This window comes from Arabidopsis lyrata (genome assembly GCF_000004255.2).
Source record: "Arabidopsis lyrata subsp. lyrata unplaced genomic scaffold ARALYscaffold_2, whole genome shotgun sequence".
NCBI lineage: Eukaryota > Viridiplantae > Streptophyta > Magnoliopsida > Brassicales > Brassicaceae > Arabidopsis > Arabidopsis lyrata.
In genome coordinates, this window is record NW_003302554.1 from 7,720,752 (window position 1) to 7,731,284 (window position 10,533).

Genomic DNA, 10,533 nt, shown 5'->3' on the forward strand with positions numbered 1-10,533 from the left:
GTTGCATATTGGAAACAGAAGGCGTTGAATCTGGAGAAAATGCTTGAGGCAAGTACTGAGAGAGAAAGGAGACTAATCGAGAATAGCTGAGTGAGGGTTGAGGAAGGGGAAACGTGATTGTGTTGAGTCGACGAGATTAGGTCGACTGGGTTGAGTCGAGGAATCATGGAGGCAGTGGTTCGAGATACCGGAGGAGATCGAATTTTCCGACGATCGGAGGCAGCTATGGAGAATCGGAGGCAAACGAGAATCGTCGGGTGAAAGAGATGAGAATTAGGTTTTTTGTATTTTCTATTTTTCAATTAATGGTTATTAAAAAGTATTGGGTGCTATTTCTGGAAATTATGAAATATGAAGCTATTTTTGGAAGAGAAAACTTTTCTGGGGGCATTTGTATAAATTGCCCTAACCAAAATATACCGAGGTTTATTAACTGCGAAAATACGACGACGTCTTGTCTGTCACAAGTAGCAGCAAGGCCCAGCAATAGTAAGAGCCTCTTTAGGTTTACCAAATTCAAACAATTTCATTCTCCCTCTTTACCGTTCCAAACTAACTTGAAATCAAATCCTCAAAATTGACACTGAGAATCTGAAATTTCAAAAAAAAAAAAAAAAATGGAGAAAAGGCTCCGGTCATCTCTCAAGACATCCGCCGAAGAATTCCTCTCCTCCGCCGTCAAATTAACCCTAAAATCCTCTAAACCCTCACTAAAAACCATCATCTACGCCGTCAAACCCTCCTCAGACCTCTCATCTTCTCTCCCACTCGCTCTTCTCAATTCCATCCTCCAAAACACAGAGTCCTTCCAAAAACTCGTCGAAGAAGATGATAACAATCCCTATGTCCCTTCTCCCTCCAATTCGCCTCCAACGAAACGCCACCGCGGTACCGGAACTTTACCCGATTCGGATTTGGATCAGCGTAAGCTTCAGATCCTTGCTTCTCTTCAGATTCTCTCTCATGTTGTTCATTTATGTCTTTTAAGTCCGAAGAAAGCGTTTTCTACTTCCGATTTACTTCCCGCTGCTCAAGTTTTGCATAATCATCTTAGACTTTTCGAGTCGGATTCGGTTTTGTGTCTTGAGATCGCTGGGATTTGTGAGTGTTGGTGGAAGGAAGGTTTAGTGGAAAGAGAATCTTTGATTTCTCAGTCGTTACCGTTTTTGCTTTCGAGGTCATTGACATTGAAGAAGAAAGTAGATGTTCATAGAGTTTATATGTTGAGAGAAGCTTTTACATTGTTTGATTTTGAGGATGAGAGTATTGAAGATTTGAGGATGTTGTTGATGCGATGTGTGGTTTCCCCGTTGTATGTGAAGACCGAAGATGGTCAGAGATTTGTTTCTTTCGCTTTCGGGCTTAGTCGACAGTTGATGAAAGCTGGCCTTGCTGTTGTTAAGGCTCAGATTCCTTTGGGGAGGAAATCTGTGCTTGAAGGCTTTGGTGGGATTTTGTTTAGAGCTTGGAAAGAAGTGGAGCAAGATTTGAAAGGTGAGATTGAAGATGGGTTTTTGCAGGGGATTATCGATAGTGCTATTCACGCCAGTTCGTGCGCCTTTGCTGCCTCGTTAAGGAGGGTTTTGGGAGGTTTTATCAGCCAGCGGACCACTCAAGGAGTTGAGAAGCTTCTCTTTAGCCTTGCTGAGCCTATGATATTTCGCTCATTGCAGGTTTGTTTCTTTACTGCTTTGCCTTCTTCTCAAAGATGAAACATAGGGATGATAAGCTAAGCCATTACCTACACATCTTTAGTTTTCTATCTGAAACTGTTTGCTTGGCTATTTTAGTCGACATTATTTGGACATTTGGTAGGAAGTAATTTCCCTGCTCTTATTTTCTTTCAGGTTGCAAATTCAAATGTTCGTTTAAATGCTTTACATTTGCTTCTGGATCTTTTCCCCATGGAGGATCCCGATGCAACAAAAGAAGCAAAAGATACCCTGCTTGACAAACAGTTCTACTTGTTGGAAAAATTGATGAGTGATGAATGCCCAGATGTGAGGTCTGTTGCTGTGGAAGGTCTCTGTCGAGTTTTCTATCTTTTCTGGGAAGTGATCCCATCAACAACAATTACCAAGGTCCTCACAAAAATTTTCGATGATATGTCACATGAATCGTGCAGTGAGGTTAGACTTTCAACGGTTAATGGTATAACTTATCTCCTCGCGAACCCACAATCCCATGGAATTCTTAAAGTGGTTCTGCCAAGACTGGGGCATTTGATGCTAGATAGTGTTACTTCAATACGTGTTGCAATGGTAGATCTACTGCTTCTTTTACGAGATGTTCGCGCTTTCCAGTTCAACACGGTAGGAGGAGTAGGCCTTCCATTTCCGGTTCTGATCCTCGATATTGTGTATTCACTTTTGTTGAGTTACTGGTTAAATAGTTTCCTTGTTATACGCAGGTAGTGAGCTTGGATGTGTTATTATCTGTGCTTGCCTCTGATCAGACTCATGTTGCTAAGGGAATCGCTCGACTGCTAATACCATCATACTTTCCATCAAGAAAGAGAGCTGAGGAGGCATGCCAGCGATGTAGAACACTCATAAACAGAAACCCAATGGCTGGTGCAAGGTTTTCCGAATTTTTGGTATCTTTAGGAGCAACCGTTCAATCTGTACTGCACCTCGTTGGGTTCTTCTTGAATTCAGTCTTGTCAGGTGATAAGCTAGACGAGAATCAGACTGAAGGCTTGCTTCGTGCTGCGTACCATCTCTGTAAAGATTTGGTTGCTGATTCTGGGTGTATGGCCTCCCTGAAAGAGTTGTTACCTGGAGAAAAAATGAAAAGCTTGCTTGCTTTTGCACCCACTGCACAGGCTGTGTCAGCTGTCTTTGATATTATTGCTATGGTCTCCCCTGATATTGTCTCTGAAGTCCTAGAAGATTGCATGAATTTAGCTGTAAATTGTGGTGGTTTACCTGGGGATGCAGGACGACAGACCGAGTTGAGATCTGTACACAAGTTACTCCTGTCTTCTAATGCCTTTTGTGACCTCATTGGAACTTTTACCAGTATCATGCGGAAGACTGCGTACCGTTGTCAAATCAATTTTGGCTACGAAGTAGAAAGAAAGAATGTGCATTCCATGAAGAGGAAAAAATCAAAGTCCTCTGGAAAATCTTCCGCAAGGTGGAAACATGTTAGCGGAAAAAATGCAATCAGTTTCGAGGAAGATTATTCGGTTTCTGTAGGAATAGCATGGCAGATAAAGGATTTACTCACTATCGAAGCTGCACGTAAAGCTATACTGGAGTCTGACATTGAAGAGCTACTCCTTGCCTTAAAAGTCGTCTCCCAGACTAGCATTCTGCAAGCCACTTGTTGCGAATACATGGACGTGTACCCAGTATTGGCATATACTTCTCTTGCTTTGCACATGGCCCTTCAGAATCTTAATACGGATACTCAGAAGAATGAAATGAGAATCGCTGAGGCAAGGACTTTTTGTTTTCCCTTTTGACTCCTTCTTTCTTCACACAGTCAGATTACTAATTATCAGGTTTCTCCATTTTCTAGCAGGATATCATGGACCGAACAATGGATCACATCCTAGGCTGTACAGATGAACTATTTCAGACAGGAGACAGTGGAACGTCAGGCATCACATCTCCAGAGGCTAACCTTAGCCAAAAACCCACTACAAGTAACGGCAGCCAACCAAAAAGAAGACATTCCATTGCTGGTGATGATGGTGAGTGGAGAGGCTGATCTCATTACACATGTCACCAACATAATGAAGTCTTCATACGTAGCTCTGCTTGTGGTATGTAACTTCCTGATATTCAAGTTTTCTGACATCGTTTTCATGCTTCATGCAGCTTCTGAGGGATCAAAGGAAGGAGGTGTGCTGAACAATGTCAAAATGCTAACTGTGATTCTCAAGTTTTTTGTTGAGTCTACAGATATGGGTCTAGCTTCCCACTTCCAAGCAAGGATGTTGAAGTTCACATCTGCATATCTAAAGTATGCCATCTCGATTTTCAATGACCATTCAACCGGTAAGTTACAATTTGAGGATGCAGATATGAAGGACATGATTCTGTGTACAAAAAGCTCCACCAGTTATGCTGGAAAATTCATAAACCTCGTGCTGAGACATGCAACCGAAGCTTCTCATCCTTTGTTTGAAGCTTTTGACCTTGCAAATGACCTGCTTGATCTCTTCACCATGGTTGAGATATCTCTAGGCTCAGCTTATGCATCAAGACTTGTGACCGCTTTAAACCCCTGGATACCAGATTTGGTTCTTGCACTAGGACCCTGTTTCATCAACAACGACAACTTGGACGAAGAAAGTTCATACACCAGCTCATTCAACCACATCAAACTCTGCGTTCCATCATGGCTTCTTACATGTGCGAAGATCGAACTACATGAAATTAACAAAGAAGATGAGACTGAGACCCCGGATTTCCCGGCATTAAAAAGACTGAGAAACACCATATTTACGTTGGTGAAAGGTAACACCAAGGTGATAGATGGAATTGGTTATGTTCTTTTGATGTGTTTGGCAGTGTGTATAGAGAAGAGGGATTACAGTACGGCTCTCGGGTTGCTACACTTTGTATGTGTGAAGTTGGTAGGTAGTGAAGATAGAGAGTGGAAAGAGCTGGACACAATGTTGGTCTCACTTCCAAGAATATACCCGATAATAGAGCAAGAGATTGGTGAAGAAAGAGATGAAGATGAAGTGAAGAAGCTGGAGGCTGCAAGAGAATTGCTTCAACCTGTGTGGATGTACCATGTCTACGAAACCGGAAGGTTCCACATGATGGATGAAGAAGAAGAATAGATAAGAAAGTAAACCGGAAGGCTTAATGCGTTGTAACATTATTCGAGAGCAGTACCGTATGAGTTACGTCTAAAAGATGTAAATATGAGCTAAATTTGTATGAATTATTGGTGGATTAGTGGCATAATAATCCGTGACAATCACTTTTGAGAATTTACCAGATAATATGAGCTAATTCATGGTATTTATTGTTTTAAGAAACTACCTTAGACAAGAGTGAAATTATACTTATCTAAAACAAATAACGAAGCATAGGCGTAACATTGACGTTTTTAAGGAATCTCATGCATTTACATGAGACTCTTATTCAATCTCCGAGTATAGCTTAAGACTTAGAGGGGCTTCTGGCAAGTGATGATGCCAAACTTAATGACACCTTTCTTGTAACCTTCGATCATCAATGGCATTGTCAACGCTCCTTTTATACTCTTCATACCACTACGAAGCAGAGACACAAGACCATTCCATGTTAATGCAGTCCGTATAACGGCAGGCCAGAAAGGAGCTACGTTCTCTGACCAGTCTGCACACTTAATATCCTACAAACACATATTTCAGACACTAGTTAAGTAAAAAACTCTAATTAAATTGTGTTTTTGGCTGTAAAGGGTAGGAAATATAGTAACCTGGAGAGAATGGGATTGCAGCAATTTGACATAATCATCGGTGGAGCACCACGCCGGGAGATAAAATGTCTTACAGATTTTGTCCAAGATGTTTTGCTCCCATGGCTGCAAAGCTTTCTCCCCGGTGGATAGGTTTCTGTGGCACCATGTCACTATTATTATCCTTCCTCCTGGAGCCCCCACACGCACCAACTCTTTCACGAACTTGGCCTTGTCAGGCATATGCTCACCACTCTCCATCGACCACACCAGATCGAATTTTCCATCTTCGAATGGCTGATCCAACGCATCCGCAACTTGAAAAGATACCTATAGGTCCAATGTTGATGAGTTAGACAAAAAAAAACGGTTGATTTTATCCCAAGCTAGAAGAAATTACCTTATGAGAGAGTGATTGAGCAGCCGCGAGGTCAGTGGCTCTCTTGGCCTGAACAGGGCTTAGAGTAATGCCAATGCATTCGGCTCCAAATTTAGAAGCAAGATACCTTGAGCTTCCTCCAATCCCACACCCAACATCCACTACTTTCTTTATCTTTTTCTCCTCTTCTTCATCTTTTTCAATCAAAATCATTTAAATGGTATCAACTCAACTTCATATGTATAATAAAAAGGTAATAATAACACAGCAGAAATAAAAAAGTATATATTTCTAAACTATATACTTTTGAGTTTAGAAATATGTATTCATTAAGCTTACAATCATCTCTTGATTCAAATGTAAAAAAATTATGGTTCATAAAAATAAAATTAATGTTAGAGATGGCTTGCTGCTTCTGGATGGAACGTGGCTAATAAACCACCTTTCATGGGGTAACAGATTATCATCATTTCTGTAGACAATAAATATAAGATTATTTGTGGTTTAAAATTTGTTGTATTATTTATTCGTTAACCATTATATAATTATAACAAACAGAGTATCTAACTCAATAATTCGGATCAGAGCAAAAGATTGAAGAAACGAACCAGTAACACCGGCGAAACGGAGAGACTCTTCAATCATTCGGATCTGAGCCTCCCGGTGACCAGAATCAGAGAGTTGCACAGAAGAATCAGGATCGTAAAAGCCATGATGCATATGATCTCCCCAAATATCTTCCCACAAACCCGAAGTTTCATTGTAGAATTCCGCTATTCCTTTTCTTAGCGCCTCGGTGGATGTCGCAGCAGCGGCCACAGCCACGTTCCCTCGCGCCGTTGTTGTTGTCATAGAGACTGAAGATAATGGAGACCGAAAGAGAAGCGACGGTGAACCGAAAGAAGCGTTGGTTCGAAAAGGGAGGCTTGTGAGAGAAGAGGGTGAGGCTAGAGTCGCTTCCATTTATGGACGTTTGGAGAAACAAAGAAACGTGACTAAGTCAGAAATTATTGATTCTTGGTACTGTCTGAGTTCAGATCTTTGATATATACATTGGACCATTTTTCTTAGTTTTAGAGCCACAAAACTTTCTGGTGCCACAGGTCTTGGGGAGAGGCCCAATCGTGTACATACGCTTTGTGGAAGTCGAAACTAACACAATCAAGATTTATCTAGGGTTTTATTTTAGGGATACGATAATCGTGAATTCTCAAAGAACAACAGAAACGATTGATACCAAAGATGGTGTTCTTGATATTATTAATGAAAAGATGATTTTGATCGTACAAGAGTTTGATCGTAAAAGAAAAAGGTGTTTGTGCTGTGAGAGCTTTGCGTAGTGTAAATTCTAGAGCGATATTGCTTCCCCTTTCGTTTGAGCCTTGAGTCTCTTTATATAGGGATGATAAACCGCCTCCAGCGATATTCTTGGAAGATTTCCATTTATCTTGAAGTCGGCCAGAATATCGCGGATTAGGACAATTTCCTTATTCTTCGGAGTTTTCGGAAGATTTCCTGATTTAAGTTGATCCTTCGTGATTCTCCTTTATCATTTCCGGGTTTATCGGAAATGACCCTTCGGAAATGATGCCTTGTTTGGAAATGATACTTTGAAGATGAATATTTATCAAGTCTTTGCCTCGGGTGATGATGAAGACTTCGCCTCGGGTCACTCTGAAGACTTTGCCTCGGGTGACACTAAAGACTTCGCCTCGGGTGACTTTGCAGACTTCGCCTCGGGAACAATACACATTTCACCTCGGGTAGCACTGAGACTTTGCCTCGGGAACAATACACATTTCACCTCGGGTAGCACTGAGACTTTGCCTCGGGTAGCACTGAGCCTCGGGTAGCACTGAGACTTTGCCTCGGGGTAACTGCAGTATAAGGCTCGGCAGTGTACCCCGAGCTGACTGTGTACCCCAAGCTGACTGGCAGACTGACTGGCAAGGTACCCGAGCTGACTGGCAGACTGACTGGCAGACTGACTGGCAGGGTACCCGAGCTGACTGGCAGACTGACTGGCAGGGTACCCGAGCTGACTGGCAGACTGACTGGCAGGGTACCCGAGCTGACTGGCAGACTGACTGGCAGGGTACCCGAGCTGACTGGCAGACTGACTGGCAGGGTACCCGAGCTGACTGGCAGACTGTCTGGCAGGGTACCCGAGCTGACTGGCAGACTGACTGGCAGGGTACCCGAGCTGACTGGCAGACTGACTGGCAGGGTACCCGAGCTGACTGGCAGACTGACTGGCAGGGTACCCGAGCTGACTGGCAGACTGACTGGCAGGATACCCGAGCTGACTGGCAGACTGACTGGCAGGGTACCCGAGCTGACTAGCAGGATAACCCGAGGTGTTGAAGTTTGGCTCGGTCTCAAAGGATGGGTGAAATCCGACCCCAACAGTTAGCCCCCCAGCTCGTTGACTTGGGAGCAAGTGTGACGAGCTTCATGAATGAGTCGACCGAGCTGTTAACTTCTGCTTCGAGTCGCCAGTGAACCTGAGGCGGCACTCTTAGAACCGTCCTTTTTCTTCCTTTTTGGTTGTAGTGTAAGATTGTGCATGGATGACTTTGTCGTTGTATTTTTGCAAAGTAAATACAAACGCTATTTTCAAAGATCCTTGTCTTCGAAGAGAATACAATGATTTTGAATAGTTTCCGTATCAAAACATCTTTTTGTCCTAAGTAAAAAAGAATTTATGTAGCCGGAGCGAAAGATAGATACCAGTGTTAAGATAAACTGGGTTTTAGTAGCCGGAGCGAAAGATAGGTACCAGTGTTAAGATAAACTGGGTTTTAGCAGCCGGAGCGAAAGATGGGTACCAGTGTTGAGATAAACTGGGTTTTAGCAGAAAGATTTGAACGTTCACGGTCGCGACCCGATTCGATTCAATCGATAACCAGTGCTTAGAAGCGAACTGGGGCACCAGTGTTAAGATTTTACTGGGGTTTCTGAAGACAATTTCATCTTTGGTCGGATATCTTCGACCAGATTGTCTCGAATGCTTATATAGCGCGCTGTAACCGTGGAGGTGTAGATGAATTTAGTTCGCGGGCGTGGCCATCGCCCAAACGAACAGAACGGAGTTTAGACCGTGTTGATTTCCCGAGGCGAGTTTCGGGGTAAAGACCGAGGTAGGTTTAGTAAAACCCGAAGTGTATACTTAGAAATATAGTTTGATAAAATTTGAATAGGAGTATAGGAAACATATAATTGATAAAGTTTGAGTGGGAGTATGGATATACGGACCCCACTCTCCCCCCCCCTTTTTGATAAGGGGAGGTAGCTGAACTCGTCCGAGGACGAGCTGCCTACGTACCCTTTTCGGGGATCAAGCCACCCCGTAGTTCAAGCTTATGCGTACCTTAAGTTTTTAGCGGTAGTATTTCCTGAGGTGTTTCCACAACTGGGATAGTCTCGGCCTCCTCGGAACCAATTGTGACGGCAATGGGGTTAGGATTCGTCATCTCCACCTCAGGCTCATCGGTCGCTTTGGCTCGTCTCTGATAGGCTTTGATCGCGGCTACGGTGTCGGGGCAAAACGCTGATCCTCCCATTATCATGTAGATTCTTTGTCGTGTTCCGTCACGCTCCTCGTCGGGTGTTCCCCGGACTCTCTTCGGAGCCTCTGGCTCCCTTGGCTCGGGGACCCCTTGCTGTGTCCACCTGTTCGGGCTGAACTTGTTCTGGCTGTAGGTCTTTGAGGGTTATGTTCGTCCCAAGCTCTCCGGCTAGAAATTTGGCCGCTAATATTGCTCCGAGGCTCCTGCATCTGGAAGTGTGATGCCCGATGGTCTTGTGATGCTCGCAGTATTCTTTTTCGTCACCTGGGGGTTGACATCTTTTCCAAGTGAATGAATCTCTTCCTTGCCCACGGCCTACGTCGACTTGATAGTTGTGGGCTCCTGAGAAATCGTGCCCCTCGTGGTGCGTGTACGTTTCACTCTGATCCGGCTTCTTCTGGCTCTGCAGTCCTGTTTGGGCTTTCTCGGTTCGGGATGCTTGCTTTGTCGGCTCGTGTCTCTTCGCTAGTAGCTCCATTTCTTCTTCGTAGGCGACGAAATCTGAGGCTCGGTGCAGCGCGTCGCGAATTGTAGTAGGTTTGGATAGGTTCAGCTCTTTTCTGAATTCTGACTTGTACCAGAGAGCTTTCTTCAAAGCCGAAAGAGCGGCTACATCTGTAATTCCTTCGACCTTGGCTAGCGTCGATTTGAAGGTTGTGAGGAAATCTCTCAACGGTTCGGTGGGCTGTTGAGATAGGGACCACAGATCCGCGTCGGAGGTTCCGGGGTCGATGAGGACGGAGTATTGTTTGAGGAATAGTGTCGACAGCTCGTCGAAACTGTCAATCGAGTTTCGTTCCAATTTAGAAAACCACTCTAATGCGGGTCCTTTGAGGTGTTCCACGAACAGCAAGCATAGACCTGCATCCTTCTCCCCGGGCTTGAACCTGGCTCGGGCTACGGATATCACGAAAGATTTAATGTGACACTTCGGGTCGGTTGATCCGTTGTAGGAATCGATTTTGAACTTCCCCAGATTGGACATCGTCGTTTCGGAAATTCTTTTGGTGAAGGGCGTATTCCGAGATTCTTCTAAAATTCGGTCGATGTTTGGTGCAGAGGATGAAACGCTATGTATCTGGGTTTTGACGAGCTTCATATCAGCTTCCGCCTTGGCTAGGGAGGCTCGGATCTTGCTGAGCTCGTCCTCCCTTTCGGATTCTTCGGCCCATCTTACGT

The 10,533-nt window shown here is 44.0% G+C and overlaps 2 protein-coding genes across 3 annotated transcripts; one reads left to right on the top strand and one right to left on the bottom strand.

Moving 5' to 3' along the window:
* The first annotated feature begins 512 nt into the window (after positions 1-512).
* Positions 513-4,961, top strand: LOC9322849. Of its 2 annotated transcripts, none has more exons than XM_021035219.1 (5): positions 513-1,673; positions 1,848-2,312; positions 2,411-3,442; positions 3,526-3,700; positions 3,828-4,961. In XM_021035219.1, the coding sequence occupies exons 1-5, from the start codon at positions 618-620 to the stop codon at positions 4,799-4,801; spliced, it is 3,702 nt and encodes a 1,233-aa protein (XP_020890878.1). In that variant the 5' UTR covers positions 513-617; the 3' UTR covers positions 4,802-4,961. The 2 variants fall into 2 exon arrangements, with proteins under 2 accessions (XP_020890878.1, XP_020890879.1); XM_021035220.1 differs by having other exon boundaries at positions 515-1,673; positions 3,529-3,700.
* On the bottom strand, positions 4,955-6,877 carry LOC9322850 (tocopherol O-methyltransferase, chloroplastic). Its single transcript, XM_021035268.1, has 4 exons — positions 6,394-6,877; positions 5,807-5,979; positions 5,428-5,736; positions 4,955-5,340 (listed from the first exon to the last, which is right to left on the bottom strand). Exons 1-4 carry the CDS (start codon positions 6,746-6,748, stop codon positions 5,134-5,136), a joined length of 1,044 nt encoding a protein of 347 aa, XP_020890927.1. The 5' UTR covers positions 6,749-6,877; the 3' UTR covers positions 4,955-5,133.
* Positions 6,878-10,533: the final 3,656 nt, after the last annotated feature.

What these genes read in the sequence shown, in the direction of transcription:
- LOC9322849 (XM_021035219.1), top strand. Translation starts at nt 618, where the DNA reads ATGGAGAAAAGGCTCCGGTCATCTCTCAAGACATCCGCCGAAGAATTC. An exon ending in TGATATTTCGCTCATTGCAG is followed by an intron (nt 1,674 to 1,847) that starts GTTTGTTTCTTT and finishes ATTTTCTTTCAG; the next exon opens with GTTGCAAATTCAAATGTTCG. An exon ending in ATGAAATGAGAATCGCTGAG is followed by an intron (nt 3,443 to 3,525) that starts GCAAGGACTTTT and finishes TCCATTTTCTAG; the next exon opens with CAGGATATCATGGACCGAAC.
- LOC9322850 (XM_021035268.1), bottom strand. Translation starts at nt 6,748, where the DNA reads ATGGAAGCGACTCTAGCCTCACCCTCTTCTCTCACAAGCCTCCCTTTT. An exon ending in CCGTTTCGCCGGTGTTACTG is followed by an intron (nt 5,980 to 6,393) that starts GTTCGTTTCTTC and finishes TGATTGAAAAAG; the next exon opens with ATGAAGAAGAGGAGAAAAAG. An exon ending in CTCAATCACTCTCTCATAAG is followed by an intron (nt 5,737 to 5,806) that starts GTAATTTCTTCT and finishes TTGGACCTATAG; the next exon opens with GTATCTTTTCAAGTTGCGGA.